The following is a 25,126-nucleotide window of genomic DNA, read 5'->3' as shown; positions in this document are numbered from 1 at the left end:
GGTCACCCAGACATATGTGGCTAACCACCCTACTGAGAAATTCTTCAGCCAGCCTTTCTGTTCCTTTTCAGCTCGTGGGCCATAGAAGCTGTGGCATGCTCTGTCAGTGCCAGACCGTATTGCCTTCAGCTAACGTCCCCATCTTAAAGGTAAAGGGACCCCTGACCATTAGGTCCAGTCGTGTCCGACTCTGGGGTTGCGGCGCTCATCTGGCCGAGGGAGCCGGCGTATAGCTTCTGGGTCATGTGGCCAGCATGACTAAGCTGCTTCTGGCGAACCAGAGCAGCGCACGGAAATGCCGTTTACCTTCCCGCCGGAGCGGTACCTATTTATCTACTTGCACTTTGACGTGCTTTCGAACTGCTAGGTGGTCAGGAGCTGGGACCGAGCAACGGGAGCTCACCCTGTTGTGGGGATTCGAACCGCCGACCTTCTGATCAGCAAGCCCTAGGCTCTGTGGTTTAACCCACAGCGCCACCCGCGTCCCCTCCATCTTACCCTAGGTCTTTAAACTAGTCAAGTTTCTTCACTCTCTGCCTCTAATGGAATCCTCCCCTAACCACCGCTACTGCTCCCACCCCTTCAAGTATTTGTACTATTTCATTCTGCTCTGCTTCTGCCACTTAAATCTTCACTGTATTGTTTTTGGGCCCTTGTTTCCTTTTGTGATCTTGGAAATGTGAAGTTGTTTCCACATTGGTTTGTGCTTTGCTGGCAGCGGGAGGGAGGGAGGAATTTGACTGAGACTTACTGTCCTGAAGCGCCCCCTGCAGACATCTCTGGAGCACTGCTGCTGAAACCTGGAGATGAACCCAATCGGGTTTGTTTTTCTAAAATACTTTGCAAGCATTCTTGCTGTTCTGCCATTTGCACATCAGATTGTGGGTGTGTATTTGGTCTCCTTGGGGAAAAAAAGTCTTATTTGCTAGCTTCCCAGTGAATTGCATGTGACCTCATACCATGTACTATCATCAAATAGTGCCGTAGGTCTATTCACTTTGCATGTAAAGGCCCCAGAATCAATCCCCAGCATCTCCAGGTAGAGCTCAGAAAAGATTCCTGTCTGATACCCAGGACAGCTGCTGCTAGTCAGTATGAATCTGTGTGTCTAACGTGAGGCACAGAGAACAGGTGAAGTGTCCTATTATTATGGAATTTCTGTTGATAAGGCGAAATGAAGGTGTCAGGAGTTACACTGGACTTTAAAGAATACTTTGTGACGTACCATCCATTTGTGGAGCCCTTATTAGTACCAATTTGTCCATGAAAATGCATGAAAAGCTATCTATTCCTTGGGTTTATATAGCTTGTTTTGTTGTTGTTGTTCAGTTGTTCAGTCGTGTCCAACTCTTCGTGACCCCATGGACCAGAGCACGCCAGGCACCCCTATCTTTCACTGCCTCCCGCAGTTTGGCCAAACTCATGCTAGTCACTTCGAGAACACGGTCCAACCATCTCGTCCTCTGTCGTCCCCTTCTCCTTGTGCCCTCCATCTTTCCCAACATCAGGGTCTTTTCCAGGGAGTCTTCTCTTCTCATGAGGTGGCCAAAGTTCTGGAGCCTCAACTTCAGGATCTGTACTTCCAGTGAGCACCCAGGGCTGATTTCTTTAAGGATGGATAAATTTGATCTTTTTGCAGTCCATGGGACTCTCAAGAGTCTCTTCCAGCACCATAATTCAAAAGCATCAATTCTTCGGCAATCATCTTGTTTTGTATCCTCTCTCAAATGTTAATGAAAAGCGTTTGAAAACCAGAGCAGTAACTTCTGGGTTTTCGGTATTCAAAAGCAGAAACGTTTGACTTCCGAAATGCTTGAAAACCGAGGTTCCACTATATAAAACGTTCTAAATGCGTTGTAACACCGTGACACCAGATGGTGCTGTAGAACTCTATGAATTTTTCCATTGTGAGGTTTAAAACGTTATTTTCCAGAGATTTTTTTTTATAGCTGTGTAGATGCAGCCAGAGATTGTGAATGGCCCAAGGCTGAGCAGGGATTTGAACCGTGGATTCCAAGATCCTAGCCCAAGCACTACATCAAACTGGTTGGTTCAAATCATGATGTTTAGATAGTATTTAATAAGTTGTGGTGTTTGGACTCTAAGGCACATTTGGAGCAGATTTTCCTCTTCAAAGAATTCTGGGCACTCTAATTTGTTAAGGATTGCTGGGAGTTATAGCTCTGTGAGAGGTAAACTGTATTGTCCAGAATTATTTGAGGGAAAGGATGTGTTTTGAATGTGCTCTAAAGGTATAGTGTCTACGCAGCCTAGGTGCCCAAAAGTGCAACTCTGCTACCGTGGAATTTGAATTGTGACTTTTTGCCACCGCAGTTAAGGAGTCAACACTACAGAGTACTATAGTGTTTTCCTGGATAGTTGAAGTTAGGGCTGCAATACGTCCAGATTTTCCTGGACATTACCTGGATTTCAAAGGTGGAATTGATGGCCGAGGGGAATTTCCGAAAGGTGGTCCTGGAACTTAGACAAGTCAATGAAGCATCATGTTTTTTTGGCGTTCTTGTAAAAAAAAAAAAAAAAAGGTGAACAAATTTGGGCTCTTCCGTAGTGGTGAACAGCATTTGTACATGTGCATTAGGCATGTACGCTGGTTTCTCCTTGTTTCCTTTTTTTAATATAATTTTTTATTGTTTTATACTAAATTACTACAAAAATAAAATATACATTCACATACATTTTTCAATTTTGGATAACATAGCCGTGACTTCCCTCAGACCTTCCACATGGCATTCAGAATTATATCTTAATATTATACTTCTTTAATCTACCATTGCTTACATTATCATAAATCTCTTACTCACTCTAACTACCATAATTACAATAATATTTCTACACATTAACTACAAAGCTTCTTGAAGTCCTATTAGCGTATTCAACTGCAAATTGTTTGTCATATAGTTCGTAAACTTTAACCAGTCTTTGATGAATTTCTGGTCCTGCTGTTCCCGGATTCTTCCCGTCATTTTGTCCAGTTCTGCATATTCCATCAATTTCACTGTCCAATCTTCTTTTAGGAATAGGAATAGGAATAGGAATAATTTATTATTGGCCAAGTACATTTTCCAACATACTTGGAATTTGTTTCGGCTACATTGCAATGTAAACATACAGACACTGTTCCTCTCACAATACAAAGAAGTAAAGAAACCCCACCCATATTTTACCTCCCCTTAAGCTATACAACTACGAATTTAACAATTTAATGGCACAAGGGAAAAAACTATTCTTGTGCCTGGCCGATTTTGTATATGAAGTCCTGTAGCGACGTCCAGATGGAAGTAAATCAAGCAGATGATGACCGGGATGTAAAGGATCTGCTACAATTCTCTCTGCTCTCTTCCTTACTCGGGTAGCATAAATTGTCTCTATTGAAGGCAAGCTAACACCAATTACCCTTTCTGCAATTCTTACAGCTCGTTGGAGCTTTTTCTTGTCTCTCTTAGAGGCTGTACCGTACCAAGCTGTTATAGAATTACAGAGAACAGTTTCAATGATGCCTCTGTAGAATTGAATCAACACTTCCTGGGACAATTTAAATTTCCTTAGTTGACGCAGGAAATACAGCCTCTGGTGGACCTTTTTAATAATACTATTGATGTTGCTTGACCAATTTAAGTTATAAGAAATTATGGAGCCCAGGAACTTAAAGGACTCTACTATTACAACCATGTTACCAAGAATGGAAAGTGGTGGCAGAACAGAAGAGTGCCTTCTGAAATCAATTACCATTTCTACTGTCTTTTGGATATTTAGTACCAAATTATTTTCGGTGCACCACGAAACAAGATGGTCTACTTCCCGCCTATACACAGATTCATCATCCTCCTGGATAAGCCCAATAACTGTTGTGTCATCAGCAAATTTCAAGATCTTAACCGATGGATCAGTTGAGGTACATTCATTTGTGTATAGAGAGAAAAGAAGTGGGGAAAGGACACACCCCTGGGGAGCACCGATATTGATGGTATTGTTGCTCGATATAATTTTCCCCAACCTCACCTGCTGCCTCCTGTCCGTTAAAAAGCTGTATATCCATCGGCAAACAGGGGCAGGTAAATTGTCGGTATTTCTTCTTGTTTCCACCTTTCTCCTTGTTTCCTGGCAGCCTCTAACTTTGTTGAAGCAAACCAAGCGTTTCCAAAGGCAGCGGCTGCTGTTGCTATGCTGTGGCAGTAAAGATAGTTCCGCAGTTGATGCGCCGCATCAGTTGTGGCACATTTTATTGTCGGGAGCGTCAACAGTGCATTGATGGAGCCTGCTCAGAATCTTTGTCCGGCAAACAATGGCTCTGACTCTTTAATTATCTAGCTGAAAGTAAGTTTTTGGCTGCCTCATTCTCCTTTGCCAAGGAGTTGTTGTTTTTAATATGGCATGGGCTGTACACCCTGGCAGTGCAGCTTGCCGAAAAAGGAGCCAGTTTGTATCTTTTGTTATGAATTACTTGATTTTAAGCGCCCTGGTAAAAAGATCTTATAGATGTGTTGCCAATCATTTTGAATTTACTGGGAACAAGACAATAGTTTTTGTTTTTTTGTTTTTAGCTGATTTATGTTGTCACAAGGTTACTTGAATACTTTGTAACTAAGCCAGGCTTGCAAAACAAAGTCACAGAGGTTACTAGTCCTCCTCCTCCTCCTTTTTTTAAAAAAGCTAGCTGTGTGCCCACTATATGCTAGGCTTGAGTTTCCTGAAATGGAAAAAAAAGAGAGAACAAATGTTTAGAAAGCTTCATTGCGGAGTTACCTGGATACCATCTTTACTCACATTACTAGTCTGAACTAAGCTATCAAAATCTACAATCTTTGCCGTGATGTGCAGTTAGGATTGCTCCCTTAGTATATATGTAACTTTGCCCCAGCAAAGAGGAGTTGGAAGGGGACATAGTATGAGATTATAGTAGATGGAGGATGTGTAAATTTAGCACTTCCCTTTCTGTGCACTGGACTGTTAACTTGGTGAGAAGTCACCTGACTTTCCAGTGAGTGCAGATAATACAGAAGTGGAGGAATTCTGTCCTGAATCTCCTGCTAGAGCAAACTACAGCTGTTTTGAGAACTTGAGTGCAAAAACACATCCATAAAATGCAGCAGTTGAGCATGAAACTCCATTTGTGGATATTCATTCCTCATTGATGGATCAGAATTAGAACTTAAACAAATATTCAGACCCCATTTATATAATGACCAACTGCTACAAATTTTCACTTGTGCATTCCAGTCAGGCAATGTAGAATGCTGTGTTTTATTCAGAATTCATTTCTTTGCTATTCCGTCACTCAAAATTAATTCAGTGAGCTGACACTGTGTCAACATACTCAGTTTCCTCTATGGAAATGACTCTTCCAATTAGAAGAGTTTTGGCACTCACCAAGGAGACAGAAGAAAGCCAGTGAAATTCTGGGTTTATGAAGTCCATGGTTAAATTGGCACATGACCATTAAAAACAATCTTACTGTCTGGACCAATGCTTCCTCCATCAAATTACCCTACCCATTAAGTTTCAGCCTTGACAGAAAATGTCCTAGTGTCTTTGACAGTGATGAGAAGTGGCTGCTATCGAAGTATGCAATTGCTGAGATACTTGGTGCGTAGAAATGCACCCTGAAATGGCTCTTTACAGAACTTTACAGTATGCAGTACTTAAATATAAACATGCATTCACATTGTATATTTAATGTATTTTTAATCTTCTGTTGGAAGCCGCCCAGAGTGGCTGGGGTATAAATAAATTAATAATAATAATAATAATAATAATAATAATAATAATAATAATAATAGTGTATTGAATCTGCAGGCCTCGCCTGTCTCCTGCAGCAAGATCTCATGTGTTTCCATGCACAGAATACAAGTATCTGCTTTTGTTTTCCAGTTCATAGCAGGATTCTGCAAGGTTCTGTGAACAGTGTACCTGTTCCATGCATGCAGGATGCCTAGCACATGCAAAAGATAGTCATTGGATCTGGGCAAAGAGTGCACATCTTACCTGATTTTAACCTTGCCGAAGAGAAGCACAGCTATCTCTCCACAGCAAAGCTTTCTTCATGCCTTACCTCTCCCCCTGGCAGCAAATCTACCCCCCTTTCAGTTAGCTGTTGCTGGTGCTTGCAGGAACATCCCACTAAACAGGGCTGGAGAATCTCGAGTCCATAGACCGATGCCGACCTGCCAGGCTATTTTCCCAAACTCTGCCCACCAGCTGATGGGTGAGAGCTGGGCAGGGTTTTATCCCGTTGGGAACAGGATCACATAGCCTAGGGTTTATTCTTCATCCATCAGCTAATGAGCGACAATAAAAGGTCAGAGTGAGATTGGCACAAGATTGGGGGCTTAAAGCAGGGGAGACCCACAAAGGCTTTTGCAGGTTTCTTCCCTCTTCTCTTCAAAGTTCCTGGTCTCAGGGACTTCAGTGGGGAAGAGGGAGGAGACTTGCAAAAGCCTTTCAGAGCCCCATCTCACTCCAGTCTTAAAAGGAATGTAAGGTGAGCCCTGGTAGATCACATCTAAGATGCATCTAGTTCAGCTCTCCATTCTCACTGCATCCAACCAGATGCCTATGGGATACTTCCAAGCTAGACCTGTTTGCAACAGTGCTCTCCCACTTGTGATTCCCAGCAATTTATATTCAGAGGCGTACAGAGGAGGAGGAACATAGCCATCATGCCTAGTGGCTACTGATAGCCTTATCCTCCATGAATTTGCCTAATCTTCTTTTAAAGCCATCTTGACCATTCTAAGAATCAGCTGTGGCACCTGTTTCCTAATTTCATTTTGGTCACGTGAATGCTTGATCGCAACTCAAGACTACAGACTTCACAGCTTTCCAGCTCTCTGTATATGTAAGGTAGGCAACAGGGCATGGGAAAAGCAATTGGAAACTGTGTATATGTCTGTACATGTGCACACATGCGTTGGACACGGGTGGCACTGTAGTCTAAACCACTGAGCCTCTTGGGCTTGCCGTTCAGAAGGTTGGCGGTTTGAATCTCCACAACGGGATGAGCTCCCGTTGCTCTGGCCCTGCTCCTGCCAACCTAGCAGTTCAAAAGCATGTCAAAGTGCAAGTAGATAAATAGGTACCACTCCAGCGGGAAGGTAAATGGCGTTTCTGTGCGCTGCTCTGGTTCGCCAGAAGTGGCTTAGTCATGCTGGCCACATGACCCGGAAGCTGTACACTGGCTCCCTTGGCCAATAAAGCGAGATGAGCGCCGCAACCCCAGAGTTGTCCATGACTGGACCTAACGGTCAGGGGTCCCTTTACCCTTTACCTTTTCACCTTGCAAGTATATAAATCATCATAACAAAAATGGTATGTGAACCCATATAATCCACAGGACTCTGTATCATGCAGTTCTCTAAATATGTTGCAGAACTATGGAATTTGGTGGGATTCTGCATTTACAGACTCTCACCTTTAAAAGAGTAAGGTGTTTTTTTGCCTTACGGTTCTGGAGATTAGCTTGGAAGTATCTGGGCACCATCTCGTGAAAGCCCAGAAGAGAACCCAGAAGAGGGACATGAAGCTGATGTGATGTGGTGTTTCTCGTGATTAGGGGATGACTTGGCGCCGCAGTAAGTTTGACTAAGCGCGATGACATTAAACATAGTTCCTCACACTTCTGAAATTATATGTAATAGAGGAGGCTATGAGGTATGGAAGAAGTTTGCAGTTTCAAAGACGGCTGTTAACTGTAATTTCAAATGACAGCTGTAAATGCTGTAATCTTCTTTCAGACAAAATGCCCACAGAGAACAACACAAATTTCTTCTTGCTCTTTCAGCAAGTTTTACCCATGTAACAATGAAGTTGGGTAACATTTCTAATGTTTGACAGTTTGGAGACAGATACTCATATATGTCAAAGCAGTTTTATTCTTCCCAAGCTATCTGACCAAAGGGTGGCTAATTCTAGGTACTTAATATAAGAAGATCTCTGGGGTTTTGTTTTGTTTTGTTTTTGCTCACAGGCTTGGAAGATTGTTTCTCTTGGAAGATTGTTTCTACTAGAGAGTAAACTTGGAAACAAAATTCAGCGATTTGCTCGTAAGGATGCCCAAAATGACACTGTATAATTTTGTAACTGTATGAATGCTACAGCTATAGTTTTTCCCCCTGAAGTTCATCATTGTTTTGAGAGTCTGGTCTAGGGAGTGAGGACCCTCCATTCCACAGGCTTCATCTGACCTGTGCGGCCATTTCTACCAAATTCTGTCCACCTGCCAATTGTATGGTGTCATTTGATGTCACCAGTCAAGAAGGAGTGTTGCAAACAAATACACTTGTCACTTATTCTTTTCAAGGGGATTTGCTCACTGCTGCCATCAGCTTCACTGATGGCTATGTGTGTGCACTGTAATCCTAAACAGGTTTACTCAGATGTAAGCTCCTTTGAGCTCAGTGAAACTTACTTCCTGAAAGATGAGCTCAGGAATGCATTCTTAACTTGATTTGAGCAGTTATTCCCTCTTCCTATAGTGTTTGGGAACTGTAGTTCTGGGGTTGAGAGGAGCTCTCAACAGGCAAATCTTTGCATCTCACACAAATTCCGTCCAGAATTTGGCAAAGTGCAGGTAGGTGGCCATATAAGACCTTCGTTAATAGTACCAGCAGGAGTGCCCAACGCCATGAGAGTAGCCAAGGGGGAGCAGGGGGGCAGCTGCCCTCCCCAGATCAAGTAAAACAATAGAAATACTTAACTAAGTGACCAATCACATCAGGTCTGCCCCCACCCCCAATCCTGGCTATGCCCATGCGAGTGCTGCCTGGGATTTCTTAGAAACCAACAAATATTGTGGTGAAAAATAATAATGAATAGTGTAATTTGTGAGTTTGGACCCATCATGTCCAAAATTGGGAGAGGTCATACCAAAGCCACATTTTGGTCTGCCATCTTGATTCAAAATTTCCCACTTCTGGAACCCGCTTGCTGAGTTTGCGGTGATATCTCGAGAGGCACCCGAATACATAGAGAACAGAAAGACAGGCAGACAGACAGGCAAGCCACTTTCTAAAATGTATTGTGGATTAAGGGGCTGCAGTGGGTCTGAGCCAAAGTCTGTAAAACTGAGTGTCCTCCTGCAATCCAACAACTCAAACATAGTTCACAGCTTGGAGATTATAGCAAGCTAGAAGCAGTGTGCATGCACACGAAAGCTCATACCAAGAACAAACTTAGCTGGTCTCTAAGGTGCTACTGGAAATAATTTTTTGTTTTTGTTTTAAGCTAGAAGCAGTCAGAGTTTGTATACCATGATAGCAGTGCAAGCAGATCAAGGCATAAATCTAATGAGACACACTTAAATAACCCCACCCAGATATCTGAGCAGGCATGTAACTATGACACAGGCCAACCTGTGGCCCCACCCCTCCAAAACACTTCCACATTCAGTTAATCTAACCTAAGGGAAAATTCTTTCCAAACATGCTGCTAACGTTTGTTAGGACATGCTTGTAGCTGAATTTCAGTTGCTTCTGTTCAACGAACCCTGGAAATTTCTGAGTAGTGGACACATTTTATTTATTCATTTAAAAGCCTTCAGCAGAACTTCCGGAGCTGTTTCCAAAGGTAATAGAAATTTCATTAAAAAACAACAACAACAAAACAACAACAAAACACAACCCAGACATATTAAAAACCACAAATATGCAAAAAAAAAAAAGATGAGGAAAGAAAAAAATGCCTTTGACTGGGGCTGAAAAGAGAACAGTGTTGGTACTAGGTGGGCCACTCTGAGGAGATTCCAAAAATAGGGTGCCACCACTGAAAATGCTTTCCCTCTTTTTATCTCAATGGTCAGAAAGGCTTGAGAAGATGGTGTTAAGGAGCCCTCATTGGAAGGGGCTTTTGCATTCAAAAAGGGACCATTGGGATATCTCATTCAGCACATGTGCCTTGGGGTCTAGATACAGCTAGGGCTGCTGGAATCTTAGGCAAGTCAAACTCAACAACTTTGGGGTTTGTCTAAAGAAAGTGCAGCAGCAGTAGCAGCAGCAGCAGCAACAACAACTTACTTCCTCAGCCACTCTGGGCGGCTTTCAACAAAACATTAAAAACAGAATAAAACTTCAAACATTAAAAACTTCCCTAAACAGGGCTGCCTTCAGTTGTCTTCTAAAAGTCAGTTGTTTCTTTCCTTGACATCTGGTAGGAGGGTGTTCCACAGGGTGGGTGCCACTACCGAGAAGGCCCTCTGCCTGGTTCCCTGTAACTTGGCTTCTCGCAGCGAGGGAACCGCCAGAAGGCCCTCTGCACTGGACCTCAGTGTCCGGGCAGAACAATGGGGGTGGAGACGCACCTTCAGGTATACTGGACCGAGGCAGTTTAGGGCTTTAAAGGTCAGCACCAACACTTTGAATTGTGCTCGGAAACATACTGGGAGCCAATGTAGGTCTTTCAAGACCGGTGTTATATGGTTAGAGGCGGTGAAAAACAACTTTCGGTTTTTACTTTTTGAAATATGGCAACCCTACATACAGCGCAATTTGAGGGTGGTATATCGTGAACTGCACTGTATTTCCCATCAATGGCTTTTGGAGTGGAAAAGTTAACTTTTCGCACTTACTGGCTCTCTTTCTTTAATGGAACCAAGTTTCTATAGGTGGTTTTGAGGTCACCATGTAGGGAATTCTTGAAACTGCACTTGTGCCAGGTGGCAGTCGGATTATAAATAGGCAGCTTTCACTTAGAGACAACTTTGCCACTTATTAGTGTCTCTAAGTGAAACAGAAATGTGAGCTATAACCTTGGCATATTACCCTCCCCTTCCTTCAGCCTCTGTTTACTTGTTTCCTGCACCATCAACTAGACTGCAATTTCCTTGGGGCAGAGATCTGTGCTCTTTGCTTGCTTGCTTGCTTGCTTGCTTGCTTGCTCATTTACTTCCTAAACATCTGCATCACTTTTCAGTCAAAAGTTCTCATGGTGGTTTGCATTAATACCGAATAAATTTTAGTAAAAAGATGGTTTTGCCAAATGATCTCAGGATGCTTGCATATTATATACTGGTAGTTGCTTTTCCCTTATGAGGTAATCCTAGGTTATATGTGGCATTATGCTGCTCTCTGCTGGATGTCTTGGAAATTGCTGTGGAATTGACATTTTTAATCTGTCTCTCCATATAGCAGCGCTTGGATGCATTGCACATGCGATTGTCACAGCACTTTCTAAAATTTATTTTGTGTTTTTATTCCTGAACTTCTCCTCTACCATCAAGCCAGCTTTACTTTTAATTAAATATAATAAATGCATACCAAATCATAAAACAAGATACATAAGTAGATAACAGGAACCTTTCTAAAAGACCATTTCTCAGCATCACACACTAAAGTGATGAAGAGACAGAACCCAAGACAGACTGTGCAGATAGAATCAGGCTTGACTCTCAACCATATGATATTACATGGCTGGGAAAACAGGAGTAGAGAACCGGCTTAAACCTATCCTAGTATCATCCCTGGGACACTCCCTCATTTTCATATTAATGAGTGGTGTTCATTCATTCCTATGGCTTAAAATAAAACACATTCAGAGATACTGTGACCTTCACACAGATACCTCTCCCTTATGGTAGATGTATTGCCAGTTCATGGTAACATAAACCAGTAATTAAAACACACACACGAAAACAGACACATTTAAAAGAAGGCAATAACAATCTGATATAAATTCAATGAAATTGGTTAAAACGAAGTCTTAATTTTGTGGGTGGCACTGTGGGTTAAAACACAGAGCCTAGGGCTTGCCGATCAGAAGTTCGGGGGCTTGAATCCCCACGATGGGGTGAGCTCCCGTTGTTCGGTCCTAGCTCCTAGCAGTTCGAAAGCACGTCAAAGTGCAAGTAGATAAATAGGTACCGCTCTGGTGGGAAGGTAAACGATGTTTCCGTGCACTGCTCTGGTTCACCAGAAGTGGCCTAGTCATGCTGGCCACATGACCCAGAAGCTGTACACCGGCTCCCTCGGCCAGTAAAGCGAGATGAGCACCACAACCCCAGTGAAATATACTCAGAGTCAAGTGTGAATTTCATGCTCTTTATTCAGCTTATAGTAGCAAGGAATGAATCTTTCCCCAAAATGTCTGCTGTATATACATTATTTACACAATGGGCCCCACGTGATTGGCTAATTCCGGGCTACTCCTGTAGGCCAATCAGGTTACGGATTCACTTCCCCCAGGAGCCTGATTGGCTGCTCTTGCAGGCCAATCAGGCCGCTGATTCACTTCCACTTAGAGCTGGATTGGGTGGCTCCTGTGGACCAATCAGACTGCTGCATTCTGGATCCTATTGTTCTAGGATTCAGCTCAGTACATAACAACCAGAGTCGTCTGCGACTGGACCTAATGGTCAGGGGTCTCTTTACCTTTACCTTTAAGTCTTAATTTGCCTCTAGAAGTTCCAGAACAATTGGCATTGATGAGTTTTCATGGAAGCGGCTGCTCCCTAGAATCAGAGTAGTGACCCAGGATGGAAACATGGGGCAGGGAAATCTTCAAGGTCAACCAAGGGTGGGGAGCAGCTGTGGCTCAGTGGTAGGGCATCTACAGGTCCCTAGCTCAATCCCAAACATCTCAAGGTAGAGCTGCAAATGTCTTCCATCTGAAACCCCACAGAGCCACCACCAGTCAGGGTAGACAATGTCTGGCTAGATGGACCAATGGGCTGCCTCGGTAGAAGGCAGCTTCCTATGTTCTTAGCACCAGTGTGTGCCACGTTTAGGAAACAAGAGGAGGCCTTCTCAGTGGTGACCTTGAAGTTGTGGAAGTGTATGGACACTCCACAAAGCTAAAATTTAGATTAATTTTAGAAACCCTTTACACCTGAGGTGTTTGAACCTCCCTTGTGCTGCTTTCTGAGCGTTCTGACAATGATAGATGGAGCATTCATCATGCAATCCAGATTGCCATAAGACCTAATATATATCTTTTTAGGCTGCCATTTGATAATGATGTGTGGGGGACAGGCTTAGATAATCTAGCAAAGGGCTGAGGAATATGCATCATAGCCTTCTAATAAAATCAGCTGCCTAATCGATTTTTAGCCACGTTGAAGTCCTCAGGCTAGGATAGGTTCAGCATTAAATGTATACTTGATTGCATATAACTGAAGAAAATGAAAAGCCGGTACCTCTATAAGATGCTGTGTGTTTGGTCCCTCCACACCCCACGTTCCTTACAGATCTTCTTTGTTTCCAGGACTAATCACCATTAAAGAGTCTCATGACATAGAAGCCAGGCTTAATGAAGTAGAGAAGCTCCTTAAGAATATTATAAATATGCCTTGGAAGGTAAGTGGAGCAGATGCGAAGACTTACTGATGAAAACCAGGGCTACCACCTTATAGGTTGTGGTCTTAACAGCTGTGATACACTAGCTTCTGTATTCTCAGCTTCCCCACGGGTCATTTCCCTTGTTTTGGTCTCTGGGCTTCTGATTCTTCCTGCTAAATAAATCCCTCAATTCCATTCAGTTGCATCCTTTCTTAAAATTCATGGAAATCCATAAAAGGTAATAGGTGAACAACTTATTTTCATGTGAAACTCAATCCATTGGGCAGCCTGCACTGGGGAAGGTCTGTAGCCTAATGGTAGCGCCATCTGCTTTGCATGCAGAAGGTCCCAAGTTCAGTCTCCAGTCTCTCCAGGTAGGGCTGGGAAATTCCCCCCACCTGAAACCCTAGAAAACCACTGCCAACGGATGCAGACCACCGTGAACTTGGTGGACCAGTGGTCTGATTCATTCCAACACTGAATCAAACAGCCACTGCAATGATTGCCCATTGAAATCATTACCATTGCAATTTGAGAGAGACACTTGGGCATTGCTTGCTTAACGCTAGCAGTTGTTATGTGTGCATACTGTGTGGGATAGTTTATTCTACCTTTTCGTCACCACTAAGAAATGCAGAAACAAACCCATCAAGCAAATGCTGAGAAACGTTGTAGAGCTACAGCTGACACGGAAGCAGGGCTGTCATGGAAATGGGGCCGATCTTCCCCTCCTTCTTCGCAAGAGGATTTGACCTAACAGGAGTGACAGAATGTATCCAGTGTGGTGCATAGATCATGGGGGGTTGGGTACCATTTATCCTGCCTCCAGTGCTCTCCCCACACTAGCGTCAGAAGCCGCAAACTCATGACAGTAGCCACAATCCGCATCTATCCTGGAGCTTCTTGGGGAAAACTGCTGCTGGGTGCATTTTCTCTCGAATCAGCTCCCATCCATTCTGAAAACTTTCTAAAACTGGGCACGGTATGGAGAAAAGTGGATAGCGGAAAGTTTTTCTCCCTCTCTCATGACACCAGAACCCATGGACAACCCATAGGACTGAACTTTGGAAGATCTAGGACAGGGATAGGCAAACTTGGCCCTCCAGATGTTTTGGGACTACAACTCCCATCATCCCTGACCACTGATCCTGTTAGCTAGGGATGATGGGAGTTGTAGTCCCAAAACATCTGGCAGGTCGAGTTTGCCTATGCCTGATCTAGGACCATGGGACTTGGTCCCATAGGAGGCAGTTAAGGCCACCAACTTGGATTAAAAGAGGATTAGACATGGAGGATAAAGTTACGGGTGCCTACCAACCACCGTCAGAGGCAGTAATGCTTCTGAATATCAGTTGCTGGAAACTATGTGAGGGGAGAATGCTTTTGTGTTCATGTTCTGCTCCCCGGTGTCCCACAAACATCTAGTTGGCCACTGTGAGAACAGGATGCTAGTCTAGATGTACCATTGGCGTGACCCAGTAAGCTTTTCTTATGTTCTTCTCTCTAGGGGCAGCAAAGAAGTAGGTGGCAAGCCCAGAGGGGATCCTGGACCCTTCATCTGTGTGTTGCCTTTGTGTTTAAAACCAGATCCCACTCTTGCACTTCCTATATTATTGGGGCACTTCCATGTTTAAACATGCATGGCTGCCATTATTGTGTCTTGTTGACCCTGGCATTTGTGGCCCCAAGCTTAGAACGTGCTCCTTCAGTAAATAAAGGCAGCCATGAAAATGAACTCTCAGATGAGATTTCCTCCCGTTCCAGAGCTCTTGTAATTATAATTTTCTTTTTTATCCAGTACTCCAGATCAGAAGTCGTCCTCACCTTCTTCGAAAGATCTCCTTTAGATCAGGTGTTAAAGAATGACAATGTCCATAAAATTCAACCAAGCTTTCAAAGTCCAGTTAAAATATCAGGTAAGAGTTATCAACTTGCTTTAGCAACAATATTTGTTTTACCCATCTTCATCCATATGGTTCAAAAGAGAGTCACTTCCACTCTATCCTCCCCCTTTCCTAAGGCTTCTCAAAGGATTTCACTCCAAAAATGAGAATTACTTCATTGTTTCTCCATGCCTTCTAATTTTCTTTGAAACTGGATGCTACTGGAGACATGGTAATTGACAAAATGATCTGGGCTGCTGTGGTAATTCTTAAGTAACCTCTTCAGTAGCTATTATCTAAAGTGGTTAGGGGGTGTAATCTAGTTTTGTGTGTGCTGATCTTGGATAATACTGATCAGGACAGTCACAAAGGGAGCTGAACACGTGCTGGAGTAACAGCAGTTCCTCCCCACCACTGTAAAATTCTTCTGAATGTTGTTAGATGCTTCCAAGGTCCCTTTCAACAATAACCAATGTGGCATCCTCCAAACTTTGTTGGACTCCAGATTGCAACAGGCCCAGCCAGCGTGGCAGGAAGGCTGGGAGTTGTAGTCCAACAACATCTAGATGGAACCACATTGCCTTCACCAGCTTTCTATAATGGCTTTGTTTGGACATCATACTAAAGACTCCCTGGCTCAGTTGGCAGAGCATGAGACTCTGGGTCTCAGGGTCATGGAATCGAGCCCCGCATTGGGCAAAAGATTCCTACATTGCAGGTGTGTGTGTGTGTGTGTGTGGATTAGATAACTCTTGTGGTCCTTTCAAACTCTCCAGTTCTCTGTTTCTAAAGCACAATGTGAAGCTTTGTTTGATTCAGTCTTATACATTTTAGCAAAAATCATATAAAGAAGCAATGGCTTTTCAACATCAACTTTGTTGGACAGGTCATGTTGTGCATTATCGTCTTCCAAAGCAAATACTCTATTCCAAACTTAAAAATGTAAAGCGTAATGCCGGTGGTCAACAAAAGAGGTTTAAAGCCTCTCTCAAGGTAAATCTAAAAAAAATGTAGTATGAACACCAACAACTGGGGGACACTGGCCTGCGAGCGCTCCAGTTGGAGAATAGCCTTTACCAAAGGTGTAATGGGCTTTGAAGATGCTCAAACCCAGGACGAAAGGCAGGAACGTGCTAAGAGGAAAAACGCTTGGCAAACCCTCACCGTGATCAACTCCCACCCAGAAACCTATGTCCCAACTGTGGAAGGACGTGTGGATCCAGAATTGGCCTCCACAGTCATTTATGGACTTACTGTTAAGACTGTGTTCATGGAAGACAATCTTACTCAGCTACGAGGCATCGCCAAAGAAGAGTCCTCATCAGTAGTTCATCTCATATTATTTCCCTATTTAATAAGGGTTGGTCATTTCTGCAGAACATTTACTAAATTAAACAATTAAACAGCAGCAACAGCAGGAACAACAACAACAACAACAACAACAACAGAGAGATGATAAATCAGGATTAAAGTGAGGGGGTGGGGTGTCATTTTGTAGAGGATGTCCAGAATTGGCCTCCATAATCACTTATGGACTCACTGTTAAAACCATGTTCATGGAAGACAATCTTACTCTGCTACAAGTGATCGCCAAAGAAGAAGAAGAAGAGCTAACTGAAGCAAAAAGACATTTAAAGAAGGACTTGGAAAGAGGCAGTGGCAGAAGGGGCAGAGGTCCACTTACTTCAGGCATGAGAGAGGGAGATAGGATCTGTATATTCCCTCTCCTTTCCTTTGAAAGTTGACGTCCCATTCAGAAAGGCTCTGGCTCACTGGTGAAGCAACTGAGGTTCGATCCCTGGCATCTCCAGGTAGGGCTGGGGGGAGGGGACCCCTACTGGATACCCTTGAGAGCAGCTGTCATTCAGTGTAGACAACACTGAGCTAGACGCACAGATGACTCAGTGTAAGACAGCTTCCTGTGTTCCTAGAATCTTGCAGGGTAAAATTATCCAGTGTTTTTGCTAGGCTGAACAATGTTCAAGCTAACTGCTAAGGTGGTATTTAACCTTGGAAGAGAAAAGCTGTAGTCTCAAGGATGCAAGAAAAAAAAAAGCTAATGTTATTCCAGGCTGCATCAACAGAAGTCTAGTGTCACGATCAAGGGAAGCGATGATCCCACGTGTGGAATACTGTGTGCTGTTCTGGGAGGCACAATTTAAGAAGGATAGCGGCAAGCTGGAATGTGTGCAGAGGAGGGTGACCAAGATGATCAAGGGTCTGGAAGCCAAGCCTTATGAGGAACAGTTGGGTATGTTTAGCCTGAATAAGAATCAAAGAATTGTAGAGTTGAAAGGGGCCACAATGCTCATCTAATCCAACCCCCTGCAGTGCAGGAATCTTTTGCCCAATGTGGGGCTCGAACCCACAACCCTGAAATTAAGAATCTCATGTTCTGTTGACTGGGTGATCCACAGAGAGTGAGAGGAGATATGATAGCCATTTTCAAATATCTAAGGGCTGTCACGTGGAAGATGGGGCAAGCACTTCTTGCTCTGGAGGGTAGGGTTCAAACCAATGGATTCAAATTGCAAGAAAGGCGGATTCCAAGCTGTTTGACAGCGGAATGTGTTCTATCATAAGGTGGTGGACTCTCCTTCCTTGGAGGTTTCTAAGTGGGGTTTGGATGGTCAGCATGGTGTGTTTTGGTTGAGATTACTGCACTTGGGAGGAAAACGATGACAAACCTAGACAGCATCTTAAAAAGCAGAGACATCACCTTGCCGACAAAGGTCCGTATAGTTAAAGCTATGGTTTTCCCAGTAGTAATGTATGGAAGTGAGAGCTGGACCATAAAGAAGGCTGATCGCCGAAGAATTGATGCTTTTGAATTATGGTGCTGGAGGAGACTCTTGAGAGTCCCATGGACTGCAAAAAGATCAAACTTATCCATCCTTAAAGAAATCAGCCCTGAGTGCTCACTGGAAGGACAGATCCTGAAGTTGAACCTCCGGTACTCTGGCCACCTCATGAGAAGAGAAGACTCCCTAGAAAAAACCCTGATGTTGGGAAAGATGGAGGGCACAAGGAGAAGGGGATGACAGAGGATGAGATGGTTGGACAGTATTCTCGAAGCGACTAGCATGAGTTTGGCCAAACTGCGGGGGGCAGTGAAAGATAGGCGTGCCTGGCGTGCTCTGCTCCATGGGGTCACGAAGAGTCGGACACGACTGAACGACTGAACAACAAACTGCACTACAGGGGTTAGACTGGATGATGCTCAGGTTCCCTTCTAATTCTATAATTCTATGATTCTGTGTGGGGAGAAAAGCAAAGCAAAATAATATTCCGGTCCTATTTCACATTGGATCTGCTGTGGTTTTGTTTGTTGGCCATTTGTTATCATCCAAAGAAGATTGGAAAGGGGAGAGGGTGGACATATTTTGTATTCAACAAAGAAAAGCCTGTTCCCAAAACAGTCTCTCTCCAGATTAAAGAGGAAGGAAAGTATACCAGATGGTAAGAGGCTTGAGTCTGGAGTTTACGTCTCAGTCTGCAGTACCATCCTTTGTTGCAGAAGATGAGTCATACTTTAAGTGCACTTCCTGATGGGTTAGGAGAAGGAGGGCAGCAGAGACAGGGAACTGATAGAAAACTTAACAATAAATGTGTTTTTACTAAGCTCAGAATAGGCAGAAGAGAATCATCCTTCTGCTCAAGTGTTGTGTCTGAGTGAAGATAATGAGAATGCTGTATGCTTAAAATAACAGACGGTTTAGTTTCATCTTGCACAGTCAGGTTAGTGCGACAAAGTGAGCAAAATCTTTTAGGGGTTCCCAGAATAAAGTTTCTGGCTTTAAAATGCTGTACCTAATTAGAGAAGTTCTCTATTATTTTTTGCACAAAAACACTGGCATGTAAGGTACAAGAGCCCTTTCATTCTCTCTCCTCCCCCCCTTCTCTTTTCCTCCCATTGAAAATCTGTTACCAAAGGCTGTCATTGCTTGGCAAAATTCAGTTCAAGACAAACAGAATTGCAGCCTCCCATGCTAATTGAATACGGAGAAGTTTGCAATCCCCGTCGTAACTGTTTCTGTCACAGTTGAGGAATCAAAAGTCAAATGTTTCTTGTTATGCATATGCACCCCACTTCCGAGTGGGGAGATATTCCAAGGGTACAGTGCTCATGCAGGATTCAGTTTCTTTGGAAGGAGGTCACTGGCATTATTTACACACATTATATAGAATCATAGGATGGTAGAGTTGGAAGGGATCCCGAGGATCATCTAGTCCAACCCCCTGCAATGCAGGAATATGCAGCTGTCCCTTACAGGGATCGAACTTGCAACCTTGGCGTTATCAGCACCATGCTCTAACCAACTAAGCTATCCAGGCTGACCCAAAGAAGATTGAAATGCCACATATTGCCAGCAGGAGTCAGTGTTCTCATGTAGTCGCCCATCCAACCTTTTGCCCTTGTTGATTCTACTTAGCAAATAAAGCACTTCTGGGTCACTGCCACCAGAGCTATACGTGGAAATAAGTGAGAGGTTCACAACATTAACGTTTCAATAGATCCCACTTACCAATTCAATTTCTCAGGGTGGGTGGGTGTTGGCATTGTACCCTAAAATATGCTTTCAGCTCTCCAAGCTCAGTTTTGGGTGTCTGATTGGGCCTGTCCTGTGATTCAGTTTGGTCCAATTGGTAAGGTAATTTTAGACCATGGGCTTAATGATCTTATCGGGAGGTAGGGTTAATTAAATACCAATTGCTTCACTTATTTTAACTGTGGTAATACACCCCCTCATTTTTTCCCTCGCAGACTCTTCAAGGATGTAAAGACCATAAGATACTTTCTGTCTGAGAACAATTGGAATTTGCCAGTGATTTCTAAAGAGGCTGTTTATCCAAAAGATGGCCCATAAATTTCCTTTAGCTGAGGCTTAATCCATAAAGCAGAGATGCTTACAGTGAATTTGTATCAGTGTATTCTTTTGTGGGGGGAAACATTTATGTCTCCTTTTCCTCAAATAATGTTTGATTTGTGATCTCATTTGTTAGGTAGGCACATGTTTCTTTCTGGAATTAGTCCTCATATATTGACGTTTCCCCTTTTCCTTTCTTCTTCCATAGAAATCATGCGATCTAATGGGTTTTGTTTAGCCAACACTGAAACAATAGTCATTGATCACAGTATACCAAACGGGAAAGAAAAGCACTTAGATGTCGATTCGGCAGAACATTTGTAAGTATACATGGTATTTGAATGAATATTTCCACCCGTAAACAGAAATGCCCATTCTCAACATCGTATTTGTGTCATCCCAGGGTTGATCAAGAAACAAAATGTTGGATGAAGCTGTTTGATGAAATATATTGCCTCTTTCCCATGCCCCACCTCAAACAGTATCTAAGTTTGGGGTGAGAGTTTACCATGGGGCAATGCCTCCCAGACTACCAAAAGCAGCATAATCTGGAGGAAAAGTAGACTGGAGATACAAGTCTGAGAACTAATATTGAGGTGGAAGATGACAGGGAGGGAACAATATTAGGGCTGGGCGATATATCGTCCAAAACTGGTTTGACGTCCATATTGTGATAGTGGTTTCATAAATTTTGACCTGGCAATATATTGCGAATTATGATGTGTGTGTCTGTGTGCTATGCAAAAATCACAATGTGGGAAAAACTGTGAAACCAGCCCATGCCTCTACAAAGCTCCATTCTTATTTCAGACATTGTGATATATGAGCAGTGCTTTTTTTTTCATGGGGTACACAGTACTGGCACCTCTTTTTGTTGTTGTTAAAAAGTGTGGGACTTACTGGAACAACTTCATGGTGAGTTCTGGCACCTATTTTTCTAGAAAAAAGCACTGTACATCAGTATATCGCAATGTTTAGCTGATGATATAACACAGTCTTGAAAACCAGCTCCATCCTTATTTCAGACATTGTGATATATCAGTATATCGTGATGTTGAGCTGGCGATACACCACCATGTTGAAAACCAGGCATCACCCAGCCCTACTGTTTGCCTCTGCATAGTTCCATCCTTATTTCAGACATTGTGATATATCGATATATAGCGATGTTTAGCTGGTGCTATAGTGCAATATTGAAAACCAGGTATGGCCTAGTGTTAGACAATATGTTTTTTCCATTCTACCAAGATTGGGTTGAATGTAAAAGCATGAGGGAGGAATTGAATGGGGGCAGACTTTGGAGAGGAGAGTCGAAGCAGAGCTAGGGCAGGTAGTGAGAGGAGACAACCTGGGTCAAGGGATGAAATTCCACGAAATTCTATATGCCTTTACCTAGTTGAATATAATTTGGACATCCATCCCAGCGGCAGAGCTCTGAAACGCCAGTCTTTATCCCATTACCGCGGTAACATGATGAGACTAAGCATCTGAAGACTGGAATTTATTTGGGCATTCATAAGAAATTTAGATTTACAAGCAATGAGTCACTTGTAGATCTGAATCTCCTGCATAAATTAACATACAAAGTGGGACTCCTCTGACTTAGCATTTTCCATTATAATGTGTGGCAGAGAGCCATTACGGATTGAATGTCCAGCACAAGAGCACTCCTTTAGTTTTTAATATCAACACAACTGCTCCCTTGCAGCAACAGATTCCAATTGTGTGATCAGTTTTACGGTATGTTGTCTTCTCTTTGGATATATATTTTTTATGTTGTGGACTTCCCTTCAATTGCTTGGGATTGTATATTGAACCTTAAGAAAAATCCAACCCAATAATGCTGGTGAGTGGGCTATTCACACACACACACACACACACACACAAACAAACAAACAACAAACACACACTCTTAATACAGCTACTATGAGTCAGGCAGGTGGTTATTATATTACTAATGCTGAATCACAGTTGGCATTAGTATAGTACTGAAAACACTCTTTTTCTTTTCTTTCTCCCCTCCACTGCAAATATTGTTTTCTATGTTGCTTTAATGATAGAAGAGCTTACAGATAGCAACCAAACCAAACTTTTAAATGCTGTCTTCATGCGCAGCTATGTTGACAGTCTTCGCTGCAGAAGATCCCTAGGAAATTCTGTTCTGGCAGGTAACTGATGAGTCACCTCAAGTAGTGTTAATTAGCTGCAGATAACAGTATCTTCAAGAACTTAAATATTTGCAGTGTAAAAACTGAACTCTTCACACGTCAAGGCAGAAGAGAAGAGAAAGGAGGAGGAAAGGAAAGGTTGAAAACCAAAACGATTACAATAAAATGGATCGACAGTTGGTTTGCAGCATTCTTGGGCTAGATCTAGTGGTTCCAGTCTTCAGATCCTTGCACACAGCAGTGGCCTGTTTTGTCTTAGCTGCAGGCAAGTATCTCGTTGTGTACATACCCTACTCTGAGTGGCCAGCTATTCCATAGGAATCTTGCAACACTTGTGCAATCATATTCCACACAGCTAAATCCTCCACTGGTACTCTTGCTCATATGAATGAATGTCAGAGGCAGAAGCAGAAGTCACACTGGATGAGCTTCAGTCGGGGCTTGAAGCAGGCAAACTCGCTTATGCACATAGAATATATAGTAGGGACGCGGGTGGCGCTGTGGTCTAAACTACTGAGCCTCTTGAGCTTGCTGATCGGAAGGTCAGCAGTTCGAATCCACTTGACATGGTGAGCTCCCGTTGCTCTGCCCTTAAAGGTAAAGGGACCCCTGACCATTAGGTCCAGTCTTGTCCAACTCTGGGATTGCAGTGCTCATCTCTCTTTACTGGCCAAGGGAGCCGGCGTACAGCTTCCGGGTCATGTGGCCAGCATGACAAAACCGCTTCTGGCGAACCAGAGCAGCGCACGGAAACACTGTTTACCTTCCCGCCGGAGCGGTACCTATTTATCTACTTGCACTTTGACGTGCTTTCGAACTGCTAGGTGGGCAGGAGCTGGGACCGAGCAACGGGAGCTCACTCCATCGCTGGGATTTGAACCACCGACCTTCTGATCGGCAAGCCCTAGGCTCTGTAGTTTAACCCACAGCGCCACCCCAGCTCCTGCCAAACTAGCAGTTCAAAAGCATATCAGTGCAAGTAGATAAATAGGTATCGCTGCAACAGGAAAGTAAACGGCGTTTCCGTGCACTCTGGTTTCCGTCACAGTGTCCTGTTGTGCCAGAAGCGGTTTAGTCCTGCTGGCCACATGAGCCGGAAAGCTGTCTGTGGACAAACACTGGCTCCCTTGGCCTGAAAGCGAGATGAGTGCTGCAACCCAATATTCGCCTTGGACTGGACTTAACCATCCAGGGGTCCTTTACCTTACCTATATAGTCTTGCAAGATGATCGAGGCAGCAGGGGGGATTGGTTTAAATTTCAATTAAACAGGAAGCAGACAAATATTTCCAACATCCTTCAGAAGGAGGTGTTTCTGATACAGTAGGTGGCAGTCTCTCCTCTTGAGTTTTCATGCATGTGGAACATTAGATTGGCTTGATTGTTGCAGCCTTCCGGGTGTTTTAATCGCTGCAGTTATATTAGTTCAGAAGAATGGCTGAAGTGATCCAGCCATACTATAAAGTATTTATAGCTTAGCCCCTTCTCATGCCTAGCAAGATGTTCTAGGAGTGTCTTGTCAGCCTCAAAGAAGCAAGTCTTAGATTGCAAGGACCATGACACTGTGATGGTAAGTGACCTAGCAAGAGAGAGGCAGGGAATGCAAACATCTTTCATCTAGTTTAGCTAAAATGTAAAGCTCATTTGTTCATGACTAAAATGAGGAACAGTTTCCTAGCCACTGAATACAAAGTCATGTTCTCTGTGGCGGTTATTTTTCCTCAAATAATGCCCACAAATGTCCCAATTTCACAAGGAAGAGATCATGTAAGGCAGGCATCCCCAAACTCGGCCCTCCAGATGTTTTGGTACTACAATTCCCATCATCCCTGACCACTGGTCCTGTTAGCTAGGGATGATGGGAGTTGTAGTCCCAAAACATCTGGAGGGCCGAGTTTGGGGATGCTTGATGTAAGGCCACCAGCAACAGGGCTGAAGCACAACTGAACTTTCTGTCCTCTGACCAGCTTAGGGAAAATATGTGGCGTTGCAGCCAATATTAACCTGGAGTTCTCACACGATCCATTCGGAACGAGTGAGCTTCAATTCAGGATACCATGTGACTGTCAACAACTTCTGTGGTTGTATGAATTCAGCCTGAAATGAAGGCCGGTTCGTATAATGCACAGAACGGAACCACACCAGGAATGAAGTGCCATATGCCAACTACAATCTCCTCAAGCCACTTTGGGTAGCTATGCAGTTGTTTAAAGTAGAAGATGGGTGAGTTATGAGCCCCCAGTGTGTGGCCAGCCACATGCTTCGTCAGATGCCCAGCTCAGCCCAGATCCCATCAACATTTTCCATCCACATTAATTTTTAGTCGTGTTAACTGTCACTGGGTGACCTCACAAGAATCAAAATGGAAGAAACAGGAGGTTTTTACCATCCAAGAGTAGGGACTGTATTCAACCGAGTTCTGGTCAAGAGTAGACCCACTGAAAGTAATGAACCTTATTTAGCTGTGTCAATTAATGTCAATGGGTCTGCTTTGAGTAGGGCTAGCATTGAATATCAGCCTGGATTTCTTTCAGCACTGTTCAGTATGTGCTAAGTAAAAAGGCCTTTGGAGAAGCTGTCAAAGGCTCTCAGAGTGAAGATGTGGGCATTCGTTGCAAAAACCATGGCCATAGCACTTTCTAGTTAACTTCCTTTCTTCATCCTCCAATCCAAGTGATAATAAAATGAAGCATCATGACTGTTTGACATGACCCTATTTGGTGACCCAGAGAGAAAAATGCTTGTTTTCAATTGGGGTCCAGGATTTTGGTCTGTTGGTTTTTAGTTATTAGGAAGCTTTTGGTGACATGGAAAATGGTGGCCTGTGAACGTTTTGAGTGTAGACTCTGAAGCATTGTGGGCTTGCCATAACCAAGAGGTATGACTTGAACACAATTTGCATACCAAGTTGTGCTAGAACTTCTG

General features: G+C 43.4%; 1 protein-coding gene across 1 annotated transcript in view; it reads left to right on the top strand.

Annotated features, from left to right (window-relative positions):
• Nucleotides 1-25,126, top strand: part of PXDC1 (PX domain containing 1) — a 33,090-nt gene that overhangs the window by 7,050 nt on the left and 914 nt on the right. The window contains exons 2-4 of the mRNA XM_033154487.1: nt 13,210-13,301; nt 15,082-15,199; nt 20,243-20,354. Coding sequence (XP_033010378.1) covers nt 13,210-13,301; nt 15,082-15,199; nt 20,243-20,354 — 322 coding nt within the window. The remainder of the gene's footprint in view (nt 1-13,209; nt 13,302-15,081; nt 15,200-20,242; nt 20,355-25,126) is intronic.

Source organism: Lacerta agilis, chromosome 7, assembly GCF_009819535.1.
Source record: "Lacerta agilis isolate rLacAgi1 chromosome 7, rLacAgi1.pri, whole genome shotgun sequence".
NCBI classification, from domain to species: domain Eukaryota; kingdom Metazoa; phylum Chordata; class Lepidosauria; order Squamata; family Lacertidae; genus Lacerta; species Lacerta agilis.
This window is presented reverse-complemented; position numbering and strand designations above follow the sequence as displayed.